This window comes from Monodelphis domestica, chromosome 8, assembly GCF_027887165.1.
Source record: "Monodelphis domestica isolate mMonDom1 chromosome 8, mMonDom1.pri, whole genome shotgun sequence".
Taxonomy (NCBI): domain Eukaryota; kingdom Metazoa; phylum Chordata; class Mammalia; order Didelphimorphia; family Didelphidae; genus Monodelphis; species Monodelphis domestica.
Genome location: NC_077234.1, coordinates 61,029,382 through 61,051,934, shown reverse-complemented (window position 1 = coordinate 61,051,934; position 22,553 = coordinate 61,029,382). Strand labels below are relative to the sequence as shown.

The 22,553-nt window shown below is 37.3% G+C and overlaps 1 protein-coding gene across 1 annotated transcript in view; it reads left to right on the top strand.

Moving 5' to 3' along the window:
• COL4A3 (collagen type IV alpha 3 chain) overlaps nt 1-22,553 on the top strand; it is a 174,583-nt gene that overhangs the window by 118,034 nt on the left and 33,996 nt on the right. The window contains 12 exon segments of the mRNA XM_056808486.1: nt 561-653; nt 2,897-3,001; nt 3,245-3,342; nt 5,773-5,923; nt 8,301-8,414; nt 10,008-10,175; nt 12,644-12,733; nt 13,532-13,666; nt 18,256-18,354; nt 19,669-19,758; nt 20,104-20,243; nt 21,388-21,514. Of these exon segments, the coding sequence (XP_056664464.1) occupies nt 561-653; nt 2,897-3,001; nt 3,245-3,342; nt 5,773-5,923; nt 8,301-8,414; nt 10,008-10,175; nt 12,644-12,733; nt 13,532-13,666; nt 18,256-18,354; nt 19,669-19,758; nt 20,104-20,243; nt 21,388-21,514 (1,410 nt within the window).

Below are 22,553 nucleotides of genomic sequence, written 5' to 3'. Positions count from 1 at the left end.
TCTAAGGCCAGATTTGAACCTAGGACCTCTGGCCTCTAAGCCTGGATCTCAATCCACTGAGCTACCCAGCTGCCCCCTCTAGCTCCTTTTTATAGATCAGGAAACTCAGGCAAATAGGGCTGAGTGTCTTTTCCAGAGTCACACAGCTTGGAGAGTATCTAAGGCTGGATTTGAAATCATGAAGATGAGTCTTCCTCATTCCAAGCCCATTACTCTAGCTACTACTCCAACTACCTGCCTGAAAGGAATACTTGATAAACTTAAGAGTTAACATATCTAAAACAAATAACTAAATTTTATAGTATTATAAGTACAGTTACATGAATAACCTACATCAAATTGCTTACCATCTAAGGGAGGAGAGAGAATTTGGAATCCAAAAATTTTCAAACTAATGTTAAAATTGTTATGTGTATTAGAAATATTAGAAAAAATAAAATATTAAGAAAAAATAAAATATTAGCAATTCTGAATTGCTTATAATCGTGCTTAAAATTTTCCTAATTGCAAAGGAAATGTACAATCCATATATTAATCTTTCTACCTTACCATTTTTTAAGGTCCTAAAGGGGAACCAGGCATAGTGAACCCAGTACCTGGGCCTCCAGGTCCTCCTGGGTTACCAGGGCTACCTGGCCTCCAAGGCACAAGAGGTAAGTACTTCTTCTTCTTCTAAGTAAAATATAAAAAATTAGAGTGTATTCTATGTTTCCTGACAAGGAAAACTTAGTAATAAAACCTAGTTAAATCCAGTTCATAAAACATCCTTATCCAATTTAAAAAGAGGGCATGGGAAGAGAAAGGATTTGTTATTTGTCCTCTGACATGACGGTGCCAACTCTTTTTCCCATTAACGATTATGACTTCTGAGCCCATTCTGATCCCATAACCGTGGTGAGTGTTCTCAGATAGTTAAAATCGCTTGAGGAAGATAAAGGTGCCCACTGTGTCTCTGAGGAGGAAACAGTGCTCTAGAGATTATCAGAGAATTCTAGTTTTTTAAAAAATCACTTCCTTGGTCCTCAGTTTCTTCCTTAGTAAACTGAGTACCTTCTTTAGGATTATATATTAAAATTTAATTATCTTTTTTCCCCAAGATGGAGATTCTGTATCAGTTCAAAATGCTGGCTTAAAAAGCATGCATACATGTATGTACACACATCAAATACTAGTTTTTAAATCATGTGCATATGTGCACATATACATGTATTCTATATATACATACAGAAAATGTACAATATATGTATAGTATACATACATATACATTTTATATATAGTATAGATTTAAGACCAGATGTGTACAAAGTTTCCTAAAAATTCTTAGTGTAGTTTTAAGCGCTAATAGCTTAGTAAATTTAAACTTTAATAATAAGCTTTAAAACCTTAAAACTGCACTTAAGACTTTTAGAATCTCCCGCATATATATTTTTAAAATCAGAATGTTGAATATTTATAAAAAACCTTATCTTAAGAAGAGAGAGAAATTTTAAAAATTTCTTTATGTACATATGATATTAAAATATAGAATATTATGTATATATAGATAGAAAAATTTCTTTCTGTGTATATATATATAATTTCTTTTTCTTATATATGTATTGCTCTCCATCTCTATCTCTATTTCCTCCCAAGACAGAGATTCTACAAAGGTTCATTCTGGAATGCCCTATACACACATGCACGCATGCACAATCATAATCTGGAGAGAGAAAGAGGGAGAGAGGTAATAATTATTTTAAACTTTGTGGATCATAATGGTAAGCCCTTTGGCAAGAATAAGAAGAGAATTAGTTATATAGTGTTAGTTTAATTTTATCACAAAAAGACAATGATCATTCAAATATAGTTAACAAATATTAATAGGCACCCACTGGGTGCCCAGCCCTGGGGAATACAAGTACATAAAAAGAAACAGTCCCTACTCACCAGGAGGTTTTATCCCATCAGAAGAGGCAATAAGTATATACATTTCCATACACATGTACATCTATGTATGACGAGAGTAAGGCAAAAAGATCAATAGATGCAGAGATGGCATTCAAACAATAGTTAGGGAGGTCACTAAAAGTGGGATAGACAAGAGAAGGATTTAATGAGGTAAGAGAGAAGAGGGTATCCCAGGCCTAGTGGATGGCCAGTACAGTATGAAACAGCTGGAGTGAGGAGCATGAAAGAGGCTTCGAAGAGTGTTGGAGGGAGAGTAATAGGCAATGACATACGAGATAGATTTCGAGGCCAGCTTGTGAAGGACTTTGAAAGCTAAGCATATGAGTTTATAGTTCATCCTAATGGGACTAGGGAGCCATTGGAGCTGATTGAACAGTAGAGGAACATGATAGAATTATATTTAAGGGAAATTACTTGACTGTTGTGTGGGGGATGTACTAGATTGAAGACTCACTTGTGTCAAGGAGGTCATTTAGGAGACTGTTGCAATAATCTAGGTGAGAGGTGATGGAGGCTGAAGCAAGGTGGAGATATATGAGCAGACAGAAGGAGTCAGAGGAGAGATTCTATAAAATTATAAACAGCAAGATTTGGTGATGAATTAGGGATGTGGGGTGAGATGGGATGAGGAATCCAAGATGGCACCTGAGCATCTAATAGTGCATTTGACAAAAATAAAGTAGGGAAGAGAAAGTAGCTGAATGACTCAGTGGACTGAGAGCCAGGCCTAGAGATGAGAGGCCCCAGATTCAAATGGCCTCAGATACTTCCTAGCTGTGTGACCCTGGAAAAGTCACTTTAACCCCTATTGCTTTAACCCTTACTACTCTTCTGCCTTGGAACCAATGCACAGTGTTAATTCAAAGATGGTGGGATGAGGGTTTTTTAATGAATAAAATATAGCAGAAGATAAACAAAAGCTGATTTGTTTTTGGTCTTCTTCTTTTAGGAAATCCAGGATCCATGGGACCAAGAGGTTACCCAGGTCTTCAAGGGCCTGATGGTGAAGCAGGATCCCCAGGAACTGGAGTTCCTGGGACTCCTGGACAAAAGGGTAAGTGCTAAATTTCAGTAAAAGTTGTATTGTTTTTCTCCTAATAAAATAACTTGCTTTCTTGCTTTTCACAACTGGTCCCATCCCACTCTGGCAAATAGAGCTAATAGAAAGAGCTGAAAAGAAGAAAAAATAAACTTTACTGAATTAGCTCTTGAGTTTTCCTGACACAAAATTGTAGACGTTTAAGATGAACTGTCTCTTAATAATTTCATTTCTATGATTTTTCTGCTTGCTTTATAGGGGACAAAGGTTTTCCAGGAGCCAAAGGATCACCAGGATGTCCAGGAGAAATGGGAAAACCTGGGTTGCCTGGAATACCAGGACTCCCAGGAGCAAAGGTCTGAGAGAATGACAAACTTGGTTTAATCAAAGTGCAGGCTGAGGTTGTTGTGCACAATTGTATACTGCTAGCTTCTAATCTTTTCTTTTAAAAAAGAGAAGCAGAATTTGTTGACATTTTTCCTGATTACTCTCAGTAGGTTATTCCTTAAGCATTAAAAATTTATCTTTTTTGCAAAATACACCATTAAGCAAGTATTTTAAATGACATAAAGCTTTTTAAATGTCATTATTAAGCATTTTTACTTGCAGAAAGAAAAAGAAAACCCAAATTTCTTTGGAGTTTCATATAATTACCAGGTTATCTTATTTACTAATTCCTTTTAAAAAAATCTATCTGGTCATCTGCAAGATGATGTTTTGAGTTATATTTCTTAACTTCTTTAAAAGACTTGCTTACCTTGATTTTAAAACATCATTAATATCTTTCAGACCCTGAGTCAACTGGTATAATGATTAGTGCTTGATCTTAATGAGGCCAAAATTATAGATTCATTTTCCCAAGTGGTTTTAAAAAAAACCATGAAACCAATAAGAGCTCTGTGCATGGCCTAGATTTGCACCTAAAACTCTGACCTATTATTTTGCAAGAATGAGGAGCTTGTTACAGGACAAAATTTTATAGTGTGAATGCCTGAGATCCCTGCCTTCAGCCTACAAGAATTAGTAGAAGAAACCCAAGTCTTTGATGTTTATTAGCTGTGTGACTCTGAAAGAGTCATTTAACATTTCTGAGCCTCAGTTTTCCCATCTGTAAAATGTGATAATAATACTGATGCTACTTAGTGCACATAAGTTGTTGTGAATAACACTTGAACCTTGAAGTTCAAAATGTGAACTCTGAATCTCAAACTACTACTGTATAAATAATTTGGTCATGTGCTGCTTGATGGCAGGTCATAGTGTCATATGAAGGGCAAAACATGTATACTTTTACTGCTATAAAAACAAGTACATAACTGACCCTCTTTCCAGTGTTCCACGCTGTATCCTCACAGGCTTGTCAGGAAATAATCATCATGTATTTTTTTTCAACCCTTACCTTCTGTCTTAAAATGATTGTTGTCTTCTGCTGACATAGAACATACTACACATTTAATGAAGCATTTTTAGACTGATTAACATTTAATTATGCCACCTCTTTAATAGAAGGCACCAGATAAAATGGGGAAAGCATAAACCTAGCCACCAAGGAAATAGGATTTTAGTCCTGACTCTTCCACTAAAGTTGTGTCAACTTGAATAAGTCCTTTAACTTCTCTAGGTCTAAAATTCTCTATTCATTTGTAAAATTAGGGGATTAAATGAGATGATTCCTAAGAGCCTTTTATGCTCTACACAATGTAGTATATAATAATATAGCTGCCAAACAATAATGTACCTTTAAAAAAAAAAAGAGCAGCTCTCTCCCTTCCGAAGTACTATGACATAAGTAAACTATTTAATATCTTCTAGCCAAAAATGTTATGATTTGGGTCCCTAAATATTTTTCTTACTTTTTTATTTTAAATGGATTTTTTGTTACATTAAGATTCCCAGAAAACTCTTTCCCTCTCCTCACTAAAGAAGGCATCATTTAACAAAAAGATATGTATACATGAAACTATGTCTTGCTTGTTTCTTTTTATCAGTTCTTTATCTGGAAGTGGACATACACAAATCATTCTGCAAACAATATTTCTGTTGTTGTTTATAATGTTCTCTTGGTTCTGCTCGTTTCACTCCACAATTTCATGTAGGTCTTGCTAGGCTTTTTTTTTTTTTTAATTAACCTGCTCGATATTTCTTACAGTACAGTCATATCCCATCACAATTATATGCCACAACTTGTTTAGCCATTCCCCAATTGATGGGCATCCTTTCAGTTTCCAGATCTTTGCCACCACAAAGAGAGCTGCTATAAATATTCTAGAATATGAAGGTTCTTTCCCCTGATCCCCTGAGGAAATAAATCTAATAGTGGCTTTGCTGCATTAAAAGGTACACTTTAAAAACAAAAACTTACAGTAGAAGTTTAAGGCCATATATGACCTATTGCCCTTTGGTGCTTATCGTCATCTTTCTTTTTTAAAACAAAATATCAGATGGGGCCTCCACTTCCCCATTTGTGATATCTCCCCCTCATATATGAATTTCTTGAGGGCAGAAGCTCTCCATTTCTTATCGACTTGTATTAGTATCACCAGTTCTAGGTATAATGTTCTGGCATATAGTATTCACTGAATGTTTTTCATTCATTTATGTCCAGTCCAACTCCCTCATTTTACAGATGAGGAACCTGAAGCTCAGAGTGAAGTAACTAGTTCAAAGTCATAACAATACCAGCAAAGAAAGTCCTCTGAGCTGAAGCAATACAACATCTTGTTCTTCGGTGACCTGAATTTTCTTCTAAATCTCATGGATTGTGTATGACTTTACTATGTTTTTAGGGAGAACCGGGTACAGCAATGCCTGGAAAACCAGGAAAAATTGGTTTTCAAGGACAAAGGGGAGATTCAGGGGAAAATGGAGAGAATGGACTCCCTGGACTTCCAGGCCTTCCAGGATCCCCAGGAAATGAAGGACCAAATGGACCACCAGGTACTTGGCTTGATTATTGACAACCACACCTGGGCTGAGCTAAACTAAGGGGAAATCATATCTGTTAGCTCCTGGGGTTGTGGTGGGGAGGAAAGAGGTATACACATGGGAAGGAAAGCCATTTGGGGGGAAAAGTTTTCTATTCCACCATAGAGAAAACACAGGCAAAAGTGAAACCCAAACATATATTTTGGTCTAGATCTGTGATCCAGTCAATTTAGGGAAACCCTGGCATGCAAACTCCCAGTGATTTAGCCTGTCAAGTATTTTTACAGAAATGCTGGGGCCACTGAGAGAGTGACTTTCCCATAGTCACAGGCAAGTATGTATCAGAGTTAAGACTTGAACCCACTCACACCTTCCTCCTCTGAGACTCCAAGGCCAGCCCTGGATCCACAGTGCTGCAAAGAAAGCTTTATTGTGCAAGTGTTAAGGAAGTTTTTATTTGTTATTTTTACTTCCCTGCTTCAGAAGTGAGATAAGCTTTGGGTAGATCTTGCATCCACTCGTGATCAACCTTTCTACTGCTTAGGAGACTGGCCTTGTCTTGGTGGCCTGATCAAACAATTTACTGAAAAGTGATTAACTCTTTGGCCATTAGTTTCTCTGAAGATAACCCCAATGATCCTCACAGGACAGACTCAATCAATACTTAAAGACTTTGTAACTTGATAGGGAAATGCCAGGGCTAGAACTTCATTGACAAAGCTTGCCTCAGTCACCTCCATGACATAATGGGAGCATCATGGTGAGACTTTGGTCCATGACATTACTCGTAAAAATAACTTATTCTTTCTTGGATACCCAATGATGATGGCAGCAAAGTGTTTCTTAGATCTTTCATTGAGAAGAGGAGAGGACAGGGAGGCAGAGACTGGACCTGTAATTTCACTAATATAGGGAACTCTCTCTTCTAACCGAGGTGGACACCCCTGAAAGACACACTCTTCGAGAATTGTCTATGCCACAGCAAGGTTAAGGGAATACTAGCCCAGGGTCACTAAAGCAGTAGATCTTAGTAGTATCTTAGATGGAACTTGAACCCAGGTCCTCCTGGCTCCAAGGTCAGCTTTCTGTCCACGATGTCACTCTGCATTTCACTTCTGACTAAGGAGTTTTTTAAGTCTCAATTCTTTTAGGAAATCCTTGCATTTAAAGGATTCATTTATATCAGAAATAAGTCTGTTTCTTTCTAAAAAAGTTACATCCTAAAGGGGCAGAAACAAAGTGAGACAAAATTTGTAGTAATAACAGTTAATGAATTTTACCTCTTGTCCAGATTAGCTGGAAAATCCAAAGAAGTCATCTAATATGCATATATGTGTGTATATATATATATATAATATGTCTACAGTCAATAATATGTGAATATCCCTCCCATAGCCAACGCGCAGTTCCACTGGGTATTGCATGTGTTCTTGATCAGAACCCATTTCCATATTGTTGGTATTTGCACTAGGGTGTTCATTTAGAATCTACATCCTCAACCATATCCCCTTTGACCCATGAGGGTCGGGTTGGGGGGAGGGGAGGGAGGAATAGAAAATGATTTTATAACCAAGGAATAATGTTTGAAATTGACCAAATAAAAAAATAATATCAAAAAAATAATATGTGAATATATAGATATTCACACATGTATGTATATATATATATATCACACAGTGCAAATGAGCACTGAGTTTATATATGTATATACATATATGTGTGTTATGTACACTCATATATTTTTCCTTGGACATACATTGTGTGAATTAGACATTATGCTGAACCCAGAACCAATAGAAGTGCATGCTGATTACCTCTGAAACACAACAGTTTAATAACCTCAAGCTTCTCCCTGAAACAAGGACTACCTTTTTATATCCCAATATTTTATTTCTATAACTCAGGGAATACTTCGGTCTTCAATAAACTGAAAAATATCACTCTGAGAGCAATAGAGAGATGAGCTAACAAATACAAACAAGCTGCACATTTTGAAAGGAACTTTAAAAAAGATCAGGAATAAAGAAAGCCATCAAATAACTATATGATCAAAGAAGACAAGCTGATCACACTGGAAAATGGAGGGATAATTTATGTATATCCTAGGGGCTTTGTGGATATCCTCACCAGGCCAAGAGAAAGGGAGCAAGCATAGAAGACCTTCTGTGGGCAAAAGAATATGGAGACTATGGCCAAGAGTTGCAGAGAATGAACAGTCACGGGTGGGTTGTAGTCTGCGTCACTGGAGGAAATAGCTATGTTAATGAGATCATAAATTCCTTTGATTATCTGTAAGAGTATGCACACTAATGAGATCACAGATGTACTGATCTGTGTATCAGTAATTCCTTGTATCACATATGTGATTAGGTTCATTTCTCTTTTCCAGGAGAGCCTGGAGTTCCCGGACCTCCAGGATTAAATGGGCTTCCAGGATTATGTATACCAGGTGAAAGGGGAACCCAAGGACTTCCAGGTTTAAATGGACTAAAAGGACCACAAGGTAGATCTACTCCTGTGTCAAACAATAAAATGGACAGCCGGTGTGAGTTTTGTTTGCTACATTACATCATTTTAAAAATGAACTGAAAAGGGCACATTTATAATAGATGATTCAGTTAGTGATGATCTTTGGAAATATCATCTTGGCACCAGAAACACTGGCACACAGCAGTTTATACCCTAAAGAGAGAAAAGCTCTTCAAGTTACTACAGAGAGTACATTGTGAATTTGATCTAGAAGAACATAAGCATTGAAGGTTTATTTAAAGCTTGAAAAGATTTTATTTACAAAACCTTCATTTGGATCAATAAATTGGATTAATGTGAGGACATTTTCTGCAAGGTGAGCAGGACAGTAGATTAATACAATAGTATCAAAAATAAGTGGAATCATCTTAAATATTGACTAAAATATGAAAGCTGCCTTACATCAATTTAAAATAAATGGATATGGAGCATGAACAGGCAGAATTTAAAGTCGCCCCACCTAATAGATACCTTGAATTTTCTTTTCCTTAGTTTGTCATCTGTCTCTGCCACCACTTGGGGAGAAAAAAAAACCCTTAAAACAGAACCAATGTCTACATATTAATATATTGCTTATAAAAACAGGAGGCCATTTTGCCAAGATTTTCATCATTGTGCTGATGCTGTTATTATTTATGAAGGACTCTGAAGGCTCCCCAGATTTTAAATCAAGTGACTGTTGGACACCATCTAGGTGCCAATGCTACCCTCTGCATCTAGTGAATTGAGCTGTTTGGCTATGAGGCTACAATTCTTCAATAACTATATAATTGATAAGAGTTGAGAGGCATGACAGAGATCAACTAGTGTATCTCCCTCTTACTTCCTCAGAGAAGAACCACATTCCTAAATGGAGACAAGGTCAGGTTAGAACTCCAATGTCGTAAATACCCAATGTAGTGCTCTGTCCACTGCACCATATTAAAGAAAAGAGTGAGGGTCTAATCTGTCTCCCCCATTAGAATGTCAACTCTTGTCACCCTGGGAAAGTCACTTAATCCCCATTGCCTAACCCTTACCACTCTTCTGCCTTGGAACCACCAATAGATACTATTGATTCTAAGGTGGAAGCTAAGGGTTTAAAAAAAAAAGAATGTCAACTCTTTCAGGATACAAACCATCTCATTTTCATCTATGTAGCCCCAGCACCTAACACAGTGTCTAGAATATAGTTGGTGCTCATTAAATGCTTGCTGATTGATCTAATTCCCATATTTACTTGACTATTTCCATATCCGCTGCCACTCCAACTCTATCCTTTTATTTTTATCAGGTTTGGGGATATGGAGAAGAGGAAGGGTTCTTGTTGCTGTTGAAAGGCAGCATGGCATAATAATGGCAGGAGTGCTGCATTCAGATTAAGGGGGCCTGAGTTTTAATGCCAGCTGTGTAGCCCTGGCAGAATCCATTCATACTTCTGGATCTGTGTCTTCATTATGCAATGTCAATCAAGCTACTTACGTTAATTATCTCACAAAGTTGTTGAGGAAAGCTATTTATGAACCTAAAGATTATAAAAATATGAACTGAGGTTATTGATGGTTGGTTTTTCTGTTTGTTTCTGAAGGAGACAGTGGCTTGGAAGGTCCTAAAGGGGACCCAGGGATACCAGGCTTAGATAGGTCGGGATCCCCAGGAGAACCTGGCCCACCAGGACTGCCAGGTCATCAAGGAGAGAAAGGATCTCTGGGTCCAGCAGGACAATCAGGAGCTCCAGGAAATCCAGGTCCCCCAGGTATTGGGCATACTTTCTCAAATTATAAATTTTCTTTCCATATATGAGACACCTATTCTGAACTATTTGTTTGAAGAATTAATGGCAAAAATAAGTGATAATTTCTTCCTAAACTTGCATTTATTAAGGGTATTCCTTTGGTTTTCTAAGATTAGAAGCATTTTGCTGTTTTCCTCTAGGAAAAAAAAATCAAAGAATGGCAACTCTTCTCCAAATTGGATCAATATTCTTTTGCCATTCTAAAAGATGTATTTGGTACCAATGTTGGAAAAAAGGACCCTCTATTGACCATCTCATTGATAAGCAAGTTTCTTTTCTACATACAGAAACCTTTGGCTGTTTTTGTTCTTTTACTTAATTCAATTCACTTTTCATAATTTTATTATATCACTCTCATTTCTGCTTTTTTTCAACTACTCTCAACTCTTTAATTTTTCTAGGCATTCTTGTTAGGCTCGTGTCCATAATGTTTTTCTTTGAAGCTTTGCTTCTAACCATTTTCATGTTGAGTTTGTGTCTTGGTCCTTCCTGACACTGTAATAGTTTTTATAGTTTTATAGTTTTTATAAAGTTTTTAAATATTTTAAAAGTTTATAAATAGTTTTTATAGTTTAATGGTCTAATTTTGTTGTTATTTGCCCATTTTTCCAGACTATTTCTTGACTTTAAATTTTATGTTAATATTGGGCTCTGCTCATCTGCAGGCGAGCCATGCTTCAGAATTTTTCCCTCTACTGGTTGTTCTGGGAATCTGCAAGTTTTCAGTGCTTCCAACATAGTGTGATCTGGGGAGAAGTGTGGTTACTGTTCTTCTGGTCTGTGCTCTGGTATTTATCCAGGAAAAACCCTTGCTCCCCTGCAGCTTCAAGTATTAGGGCCCCTTTTGGCCCTGGAACTTTGACAGGTTCCATTCTCTCTTGTAGCTGAAAGAGTTAGTACTCTTCTCTGCCTTGGAACTGCCACAGGGGCCCCTATTCCCTTGTGACTGACCATAAGCACTCCACTCTGGAACTGTGACCCAAAAATGGGTTTAAGCAGTAAGTTTGCCAGTCAGTGCCAGCTACATCCAGTGCAAACAAAGGGTTCCCAATAATCTCTTTCTGACCAGTCATCTTATATCCTTAACATTTCTGGACTGAGAGCTCCCAAAGCTGCTGCTAGTGCTGTTGCAGCCACCTCCAAAGCCTTTAGCTGTTACTGCTCCCACCGCAATGTCACATACCTCTCCTAACAACTTCCTAAATTGTCTTAAATTGGGAAACGTCTCACTCTGACTTTTTGTTGGCTCTGCCACTCCAAAATATGATTTGAGACATTATTTTAAAGTTATTTGGAGGAGAATATTAAGAAAGTCCAACTAGGTTGCTGCCTCTGATTCACCATCTTGGCACTCAATTGGTCTCTATTCTTTGACTCTGACAGAGGCTGGCACTAAAGAAAAAGTGCCAGGCTGAAGAGTGTGTGGATCTGATCACCTCAATGGGGGAGGGGCCCCAGGAGGCTGGAATCTTGAGGAGCAGAAAGTTCCCTTCTGAAGAGCAGTTGCTCTCTCAATTTGGAGAAACTGAAGAGGGAGGGGTGAATAAGATTTTCTCCTGAGGGTTACCCACTTTTTCCAGCTTGTGACTGGAAATCTTTCCCCACCCCCAACATTTCCCAATTGAAAAGAAACCTGAGAAGGCATTTTGAATATCTGTCAGACTTTACCTCACAGCTCCTTTTGCCCTGGGTCTGAACTGTGGCCAAGGGGCCAAACCCAGGGTCAGTTCACCTGACTATCAGGGGGCTCAGGTTGCCAAAGCCTTAGTACCCCCCAACTCGAAGAGGGAGGGAAAAATATTTAGAGACAGGGACCCCCTTTTTTTCCACTATCCTTTCCCATTCTTTCCCTGCCATCCATTCCTTTGCATTACCCTGATTGAGTTAATTGAGATTAAAGTAGTTCTCTTTTCCCCAAGCTTTTAATCAGGTGTGAATGAACAGCTTCAAGGGGGAGAAACATCTTCTTTAGAAGAAATATTTAAGTCTCTAGTAGTGGAGGGGGGACAAGAGCAAATCTGGGAGAGCAGCCATAGCTAAGGAGGTATAATAAGGGACTATTTTGACAGGTCATCACTCAGCTGCTCCAAACTCCTGCTACAAAATCATTCTCAATTTCTCACTTCTACAGAGGGAAAGGGGAAGAGGGAAGGGGGAAGGGGGAAAATCTTCAAACCCCCTCTCCTCTCCCTGAGCCAACCCTAAACATCAGCAGTCTCTCTCCTGGATCCTGTTACCTTGACCCCACAAACCATTCCTCCACCACAACTCTTAATGTCTGTTTCTATTCCAGAATAAGTCTATTCAGGTCTCTTGGCTCTTTGTTCCACTGTTAAGCAGTGTGAGATACCTGACCCAAGTATTTTATTTCATTTACTTTGATCATCTCAAATAATCCAAAACACTTCTACATTGCTTGAATTCCATAGGTCAAAAGGGAGAAGTTGGCATGATGGGTCATCCTGGAACAACTGGACTTCCTGGGATTCCTGGGAACCCAGGTACCCCAGGACACAAGGGTAAGTTGTATCAGGGAAGGTATACATACAGTAGTGGAGAGAAGATTGACCCTGAAGACAAAAGACCTGGGTTTGAATCCTGATTATGTTTCTTGCTAAATGCCTGAGAACTCCCTAGGGCAAGCCTGCATAGACAAGCTGCAAGCAGGCAGCCCAGGTCTGCAGCCAGCCTCAGGGAATCAGGGAGCAGCCAGCCACAATGGACAACAATTTACAATATATAGCAATATAACAATTTACAAAAGGAAAGGGTCAAACTAAGAGCTGGGTTTCCAGAGAGAACTTTAACATAGTAAGAGAATCCTTTAACACAAATAAAGGCACTCCACAGTTTTTGCTGTGTCCACAGATCCCACCCACACTAGGGTTCCCAAATCATTTTAAAGTCTATAGTTCAAACCCAAACAAGTGGGCCTAGTCAAGGGGTTTCTCCAAAGGACTGGGGTAAAATTGAGCTCTCCAAACTTCCGGTTGGCAGTGCTGGTGTCTGTATGAGAAAGATCTTGTATAAGAGCATTCAAGACAGCTCTACTGAGTCCAATGTTTTCTTGAAGCAAAAAGAAAAAGTCGGATATTCCACTCTTTCCAGCCCTGAGACAGTTGGGTGATGTTGTCCACACATGCATATTTTATTCTTAGAAAGCTTTTTTTTAAGATAATAATGCAGGTTAAGGGCCTGTGGTTACAAATAACTTTTCAGTTGCCCTTTGTTTGAGGTAAAAATATCATCCATAATCTTTCCCAAGATTTTATACCAAGACCGTAGTCAAGAACCATTGTTATTACTGCTCTTTTTAGGTAACTTGGGAATTCCAGGAAGAAAAGGGAAGAAAGGACTTCCTGGTACAAAGGGTGAAAGAGGTAATAAAGGAAATCAAGGCCCATCTGCAATATCAGATGATATAGGGGAGAAAGGTGAACCAGGACCAGAAGGTAAGGCGAGTTCCCACTTTTGAAACACATTTGATGACTCAATGTGTGTTTCTGAATACATTTTGTGTTTCTGTGCATTTATAGTCAAGACAAAATTATATTTAAAAAGCAAGGCTTTCCCAAACCCCAGTTTTTTGGAGTTGAAAATGCTACACACTCAGAATGTAGGCTGCAATTAAAACCTCATCTTAATGTTCCAGACAATCCTCCAGAGCAGTAGGACTGGATTCTTCTTTGGTACAGTCTCAAATTTTGTCTGCAACAGATATAATCGACATATTGTCATTTTTAAAAGGTACCTACAATCACTACACACACTTAGCAATTAGCTAATATGCCTAGTAGTTTGGAATTCACATATATTCAACTTGGCATTTTTATATTTTTGATTCAGTTAGTTTTAGAATAAAAGGGAGATGAAACAAGATTGAGGCAAGATGAAAAAAGGTCCTAGTCTTCATTTCTTTGCCAATTTTAATCCAGTGTACTTAGAAGATAAGATTGCTAAAAAGAAAATATTAATATTATATATTAATTCAAAAAGCAAAGTGAGTTTTTTCTTCACTATACCCAAGTAGGTGGCCTACCCTAAAAGATGCCTCCAGTGTTGCAGCCCCTTCCTTTAGTCCTCTCAGATCTTGTAATTTAAGTAAAGGGTAAAGCCAGCTGTATTCACTCTTTCAGTCTTCTCTGAACTCTTTTGACTCTTTGGGCTTCTTTCCACTTATCTTCCCCACCACCTAGGTTTTTACTTTTCTTTTAAGAATTGTCTTCCTTGTCTTCGCTATAAGAAATGTAAGCTCCTTGTAGGCAGGAACTGTCTTTCTTCTTGCTTGTATTTGTATCCCCAGCAGTTAGCATAGTTCTTGGAACATATTAAGCACTTAATTAAGGCTTTTTGACTTTTCACTCAATTTGAAGAAGGAACAAAAAGCTCATCAATATTCATAGTCTCTAAGAAATAAATATTCAATGTATTTTCTGTTACTTTTTGAAAAACTGATATCCTCTTAAAACACAAGAATAGTTTTAGAAAAAGCTGTCATAAAGAAGTACTTCTGGGGCACTGAGGTGGCTCAGTGGATAATCAGGCCTGGGTTCAAATGTGACCTCAAATATTTCCTAGCTGAGTGACCTTGGACAAGTCACTTAACCACAATTTGCCTGGCACTTATGGATCTTCTGACTTGGGACTGATACTCAGCATCAGTTCTAAGACAGAAAATAAGGATTTAAGGGGTGGGGGTGAAGTACTTTCATAATAAAATAAAGTTAGAACAACAGGTCTTTTAAAGGAACCTCTCATATCATTTTAACACAGAAAATCCATTATTTTCAGATTTATAAGATCCTGAGTTGTATTTCATTTTTAGCTGGGAAAGTAACTTCTTAGGAAATAATGCTATTGTTTTGTCATATTTTTAAATGGTGTTACAATTGTTTTAAGTAATGTTGCAAAATGCAATACTGACACAAACTTATTTACAGCCAGATCTAATGTGTTCTAAATGGTTACATTCAGGCAACAGCTTTGATCGTCTCTGACTTGGTATACAAACTCATGACTATTAGAGATTACTTGTATAATTTGTTAGCATTTTGTAAGTCTTTTATAAGGAAATCCAGATACTATACCCATTCCTACCTAGGCTATGTTTTGACCCAGGCATTTAAACCAACAATGCCCTCACACATATGGACTGTACAATCAAGGGAAGTAATTCAGCATCTCATTGAATTCAATCCTTTTAGAAAGCATGGGTTAAAATATATGCATATTTCTAAGGAAAAATATGATACCTTAGCCAGCACAAATATAGGAAAAAATCACTAAAACTGGAGTCAAGAGAATTGAATTTTAATTCTACATGGTACCTTCAACCTCTGAGACAGGAGAGATGTCATTTAACGTCAGTATCAGTTTCCTCATCTATAAAATGGGCATCTACATATCTATGTCATAGGGCTCCTGAAGTATTGAATGAGATAATGTTGGTATAATAAGGATAATTAGGAATCTATTCTGCCCCCTCATTTGATGAATTGGGGCAGTTCTGGAGCTAAATATTTGACTTTTCTCTTTCTAGTGAGTGAACCTCCTAATAAAGGGCATGTTCAGCCCGAGGTTTCTGGTTAATCTCTCTATGATCCTCCTCCCCTCCTCACTTCCATTAGCAATTGAGGAAATACACCAAAGAGCATTGGATATTGGGCATGGAAAAGTGCCAACTCAATAGACTTTGAAGGGAGAGAGCTTTATCTCTCACATTACATTCTTCTCTTCTGTACATGTGACTTAGGACACCAACAACTCTCCATTGGACTTTCTGTAAAGACAGGGAGGGAGAGGATTTCTCTCCACCTCACCCCATCTCCAGCCATTATGAGTTGCTCAGTGACCAAACCTCTTTAGAATAGTCCATAACTATGGGAATGAAGAGTTTGGGAGAGAGAATAAAGGGGAGAAAGTGGAGACTTTCCTTCTCCATGCAGGAAGTCCAAGGGAGAACTGTAATATTTCATTTGTAAAATGCTTTATTAAATTTACAGCATTGTATAAATAGAATACAAGCTCTGAGTCCTACTCTCCCATCCTTTCTAGCTTGGATCCTCAGAGTGTATCCAACTACTACCTCTTTCTTCAGTGAGAGGTCTAGCACTAGATATATTGATAACTGACATGTTAATCATGTCAATTATCAACATATCAATCAATATACCAATCAGCATTAATTTACTTTTAGAAATGCATATTTACTAAGATGGTAGATAAGAATGATGGGTAAAAACAACATCTAAACTAGGCACACTATCCCACAAGTACATACACTGTTCAATGGAGAGTGGGCAAAAGCTTAGTGAGCATGTGTGACAAAGAGATGATAGAGTTTGCGGCTGCCAAATGTCTTTTTCTCATCTTCATGGTTATATACGGGTCCTCAAAGGTGTCCTTTTAGCCATGGTGTTGTAGCTCTTTGCTGGGCATCTAGTAGAGTCCTGGGTCTGCCTTTCCTCAGGGAGTCTACTTTGCCTTAAGTTCCCAATGCAGACATATCAGTAATAATTTGGAAGACACTTCTGGAACATCCATGGTAAGTCTAATCTCTTCTGACTTCTCAATGTTTATGAGGTCATCTTCTAGTGAAGGTTTAGACGAAGATATGAAAGTTCTCCTTCCTCCTCATTCCCCTAGCAAATTCCTTTTTAGGGGCTTCACTGGAGCTGCTTCTACCACTAAGATTCCCTACCACTTGAATGCCTAGGGTTCCAAGCTGGCTTGCTATTTTTATCCACAATTCACAGAGTAGAGCATCATTTTATTTCATATGTTGATTTTCTTCCCTTCCAAAATGATGGAGGACTTTTTGTACTTTGTTTTAATGATTTTGAGTGAGAGATTCTAAACGGGAATTCTCACATGATTAAGGTAGTCATTTTAAGTGAGGTGGGGCAATTGATTTAATCAAACCTCTCTTTTATCTAAACATCAGTTATTACTATTAGCAAATCTGATCTGTTTTTTTTTCTACTTAGGATGATTACCTAGCACAGACTGAGAACAGTAATGCTTTGTTCATTGACTTGTCTAGCTTCACTGCTATGTATATTTCTCTAACAAAATTATTGTTCAAGTAGAATTTGCCCAATTGTGGGCTTAACACTCATTTGGGCATGATTCTGCTAGAATTTTAATATATAAATAGATGCGTTATTCCTTTGAAATCTCTTTAAACTTAAGCCTTTGGAAATGAGACATAATCTGCACACCTAATAAATTTTAAAAGCCTCGGATTACTATTTACTATGGATTCTTTGAGGCTTATAACATAAAAAGGACCACATACGCAAATGCATATCAATACATGTTTCTGCTTAGAATTTAGTATTATTTATTTTTAAATACTCTTTATTGGGAGGTTTCATTCATTTTCTAACCATACAGCCTTTATTAAACAAATACTATGTGCTAGGCTTTGTGGGGGATATGAAAATATAGAGCACCTTATCCTGACCCTGGAAACTTATAATTTAGCTGGTAATATTAGATGAACACATGTTCACATTAGTCCTGTTCACCTTTGTAATGAAGAAGAGAGAGGAAACAGAGAAACAATATACACACAGAATTAGATCAGGAAGGCAGAATGAGAAGAGAGGTATAGGATCATGGGAAGAAAAATCAGAACAACTGAGAGAGGGGGCAGAACTGAGTGAAAGGAGAATATTAAAGTGAAATAGAAAATGGCAGACATTTCTTGGCAGAAAAATGAAATGAAAGTAGCTACATAGAATATTTCAACTCTACTACCCCTCTTGCTACAAAGTTTACCAGGATCAGAATCATGAAGATATATGGATCTCCATATTACTGTTTCCAATCTCTGAGTCACTGGGGCACCTGGATGAAGATATCCACTCTATGAGGCTGTTGTGATTCTATTGGTATCTGAAATAAAGAGAATAGTTAAAGGTAAAGGAAAGAAAGCTTGGGTGAATTCATCCTGAGCTGTTATATCAGTTTAAGCAGAATAGCTATGCACCAAGAAACTCTATCTTGCATTTTCCAATATCCCACATTTGTACCATAGGACCTTTGGGTGACTTCGGCCAGAAAGGAGAGAGAGGTACTACAGGTCTACCAGGATTACAAGGTCGGGATGGAAGACCTGGACGACCAGGACTGCCAGGTATGTTAGCGTTTCAGAAACATTGAGTTTTAGAGTTAAACTAACTTTAAAGAAAATAATAGGGAGGTGGGAACTAATGTGTTTTAGAGGACTTCAAACTGGCACCTAAATTTATTTGGCCATTCTGGTACACACAAGATCCCTCACAAGCAAGGCTTCTTAACCTTGCATTTGTGAATGTCTTTGACAAAATATTTTGAAAACTATATTTCAGTTCCTTTGCAATCCAATATATTTTATCTTATTAAAAATATTCTGAGAAGGGGTCCATATGCTTCACAACACTACTGAAAGGGACCACAACACAAAAAATATTAGAGACCCTTACCTTAGGGACTTCAATTTCCCCCAAAGTTATAAGATCTGATCCCAAAGATGCCATTGCTGAAATCAAAAGTAAAGAGATTCAATCTGTTAGCAGGTCAAATTCTAAACTAACCTCACAAGGAGATATTTTGAAATAGTCTATGTTTAGCCCAAAATATTTATAACAGATTTTGAGTTTTGATAGAAAATATTATGGCTTTTATCTTTCAGGAAGAAAAAGAAAATAGAAAATAGTATAGTTTTAAACTTTCACAAAGACTTGCATTCATTCCTTACTCAAAATTTCTAGTTTGAAATGACTAAAATGTACTATAAATTTATTAATTGTAATATAGTTATTCCTCTCGCTCCACCTCTCTTCCCCAAATACTAAGTGGTATTTGAAGTTTTATGAGATTTATATTTTGTTTTTAAAAAATAACATGAATATCCACATTAAGTTTTATAAAAGCTAAAATAGGGGCAGCTAGATAGTATGGTAGATAAAGTGCCAGACCTGTAATTCAGAGGTCCTATATTCAAATTTTGGCTCAGATACTTCCTAGCAGTATGACCCTGGGCAAGTCACTTTACCCCAACTGCTTACCCCTGGCTGCTCTTCCGTCTTTGATATTAAGATAGAAGGTAAGGGTTTTTTAAAATAGCTAAGGTGTTTTATTTCAAATTTCTGTGAAATAAATAGTAACATCTATCTGCTGTGATAAGACTATTATTATATTTTATCTTGAAAACACAAAAAGGAATGATAGATCATGATGGTTTATGTACATTATGGCAGAATATTTTTGATTCTTTCTTAGTATTAGTCCCAGAACAATATTGTATTTTATTTTATTTTTTGGTCACTGGGAAGGATGTGGCAATAGAGAGACAGGTCTCTAGTTCTCTCTAGTTCAGGCATCTCCTATCTCCCCTGGTTGGCATGGCTACTCTAAGCAAGATATTAATGTGAATTTTGTAGAGAATAAATCTTTACTTTCAATTAAGGAGTCAGAGGAGATCCTGGTACCATGGGTGACCCTGGAAAACCAGGACCAACTGGAGGACCTGGAAGCATGGGGCACCTGGGAGTACCAGGTAAGTTCCTAAAGTTCATAAAGCCCCTTAGTTTTCTCAAAGTCATGATGGATCAGAAATCTCACTGAATCTCATTTCATTTTAAAGATAACTACATTTTCAGGCAAAAAGATAATCATGGAAGTATACTTCAAAACATGATCATTAAGGGATGGATAATTGAATATTTAATCATTCTAGTCGGTATTCATTGTGTTACTGTAATGCTTTCATGACTGATATATTAGTCCAAGAACTCAGGAACATCAGGTCCTTTGGGGATGAGAAGTTATTTCCAGGTCTAGAACAGTTCATAAACAGCCCATTGTTCTTGGATACCATCTAAAGATTATTTCTTTGTTTAAGGCCCAAAGGGAAAAAAAGGAACTGAAGGTCACCCAGGTATAGCTGGCAGACCAGGTCTCCCTGGTATTCAGGGCATGAAGGGAGAAAAAGGAGAACCAGGCTATACCAAGGATGCACAGCCAGGACCTCCAGGGCCAAAGGTAAGGACACCTAGGCTATGGGCATGATGTTGGTTTCTATGTTTTTAATGCTGATTGACTAACTAATGTCAAGTTTCAGCCTGGGCAGCTGACGTTGAAATAGTAGCACTTCTTTTCAGTGTTTCCTATTCAACTAAGAGAAACACTATAGTTTTTTTTTTTTAATTTGTCAAAATGGTTTTGGTTCTCTCTCCATAAATAAAGCTGTCTACAGTAACTATCACCCAATTGCAATTCTTTATGATATTCATTTTGTAGTTTCAGCACTCATGGGTACCATATTGTCCCTTCAGTTTAGATGGGAACAAGATGGTAGTTCTCTTCTCCAAAGTTAGTATGTAATTACATGCCTAATTATCTTACACTTCTTAAAAGTTTATACTTGGGCATCTCTGAGATAGTTGCAGATTAGTACTGGTATTGAAATCTCTAACCTTCACCAATCAGAGTTCTGATGGGTATATGCACACAGTATTTTAGGAGAGGAGTAAGTCAGTGGAGCATCCTTCCCATATTTTCTTAGCACAGAATATATTTTACTTACTTTGTATAATTACAATGACATGAACAACCTTCTTTAATTTCTCACCTACCTTAGGTTACTTTCTGAATTGTTTTTTTTTTTAGATATAGTGTTAAAACTTCTGATGTCTTCAACATTTCAACAAATCTGTGATCAGTGATATGGGTATTCTTTCTGTGTAATGAATCATTCAACAAGCATTTATTAAGCACCTCCAATGCAGCCAGTCACTGTATTAAATGCTGGTTCTACGGAGACAAAAATGGAAGATTCTATGTCCCTGAATATCTTACAATATATACTAGGGAAGAAAACATATTTAAAAATGCTAAATAAATTTGTTGGGGCAGACACAAGCAGCTGACTGATCAAGAAAAGCTTTGAGGAAAGATGGTACATGAGATAGGAAGGAAACTAGTGTTGTTAAAATATTAAATATATTAATTTAGCTGCATCTTCTTATACAGCTATTATTTGAAATATCTAGAACTAATTTATAAATAAAACATTTATGTCCACTTATTAATTTAAAGAAATAGTATTTTTATTATAGTTTAATTTGCATTTAGGCTTAAATCTGACCATTTTCCCTACTTAAAAATTTAATGATTTAACTTTTAGGGAGAACCAGGACCCCCTGGTTCCTTAGGCAAGAAAGGGAAAAAAGGACTACCAGGCCCACCAGGCCCAGTAGGACCTGCTGGAACTGAAGGGGACCAAGGAAGTTCTGGAAACCGTGGACATCCAGGTAAGAACCTTGGTTTAACAATAAATTAAATTTGGTAGCATTTCACTGAGTTCTACAGATAAATCTTTTGATGATCTCCAGAGAGCCTCATACACAATAAAAAGTGATCAAATTACATTCTTCCCCATAAAATAAAGACCTAAAATTGGATTCTTTTTCTCTTAAGCATCTTTCAAATTGTATGCTTGGCATTCACTTTTGTCTTTGTGTCCCTGTATTACACTATGTTGCACATGGAGCAGACAGTGACTATGGTGCTATGTAATAAGTAAAAAATGCCTACTAGACAAACTTTCATTCACTAAATTCCTGTTCCATTCACTGACACAACACAGTGAATTACTTGTTTGACTCCTGTATTTTGTGCCCTTTTAAATCATAGCTTGGAGCAAGTCCTCTTGTCCACAAGTATGTTCTCTAGATCCAAGTTTGATAGTTTCCTTTCTTCATAAGCAGCTGGGTAACAAACGGGAAGGAACACAGGACTTGGGGTCAAGACCTTAGTTTGATTTTTGCTTTAGACATTTACTAGCTATGTGATTCTGGGCTAGTCCCTTAACCTGTGTTTGCTTCAATTTCCTTATACATATAATGGTGATAATAGCATCTACCTTGAAAGGTTGTTGTGAAAATCAAATGAGGAATCATACGTGTTTTGCAAATTTTAAATGTTAATTATATTATTGGTGGTTTTGTTGTTGTTGTCACCAACACAATTTGGCAGCATTACCTAACTATGAGGCAACAGCAGACAAGTTTGTCTCCTAACTCCTGGGAAAAATAAGCCACCACCTGCAACTTTGTCAGGGAGGAGAATCTATTGTTATAGTGTAACAGTTAAATTAGCCTCTTGTGATAAAAGTATTATATTTTATGATGTTTATTAAGATTATTAGAAATCAAGGATACAAAATAATAAACCTCATGCCCATGGCTGATTTAGCCAAATTCAGAACCCCCACGCTTAATCTATTCACTACATCCTTGCAATCTCCAAGTATAGGAAGAGAGAGGAAGTAGGCTTTACAGCCAGTTTAAA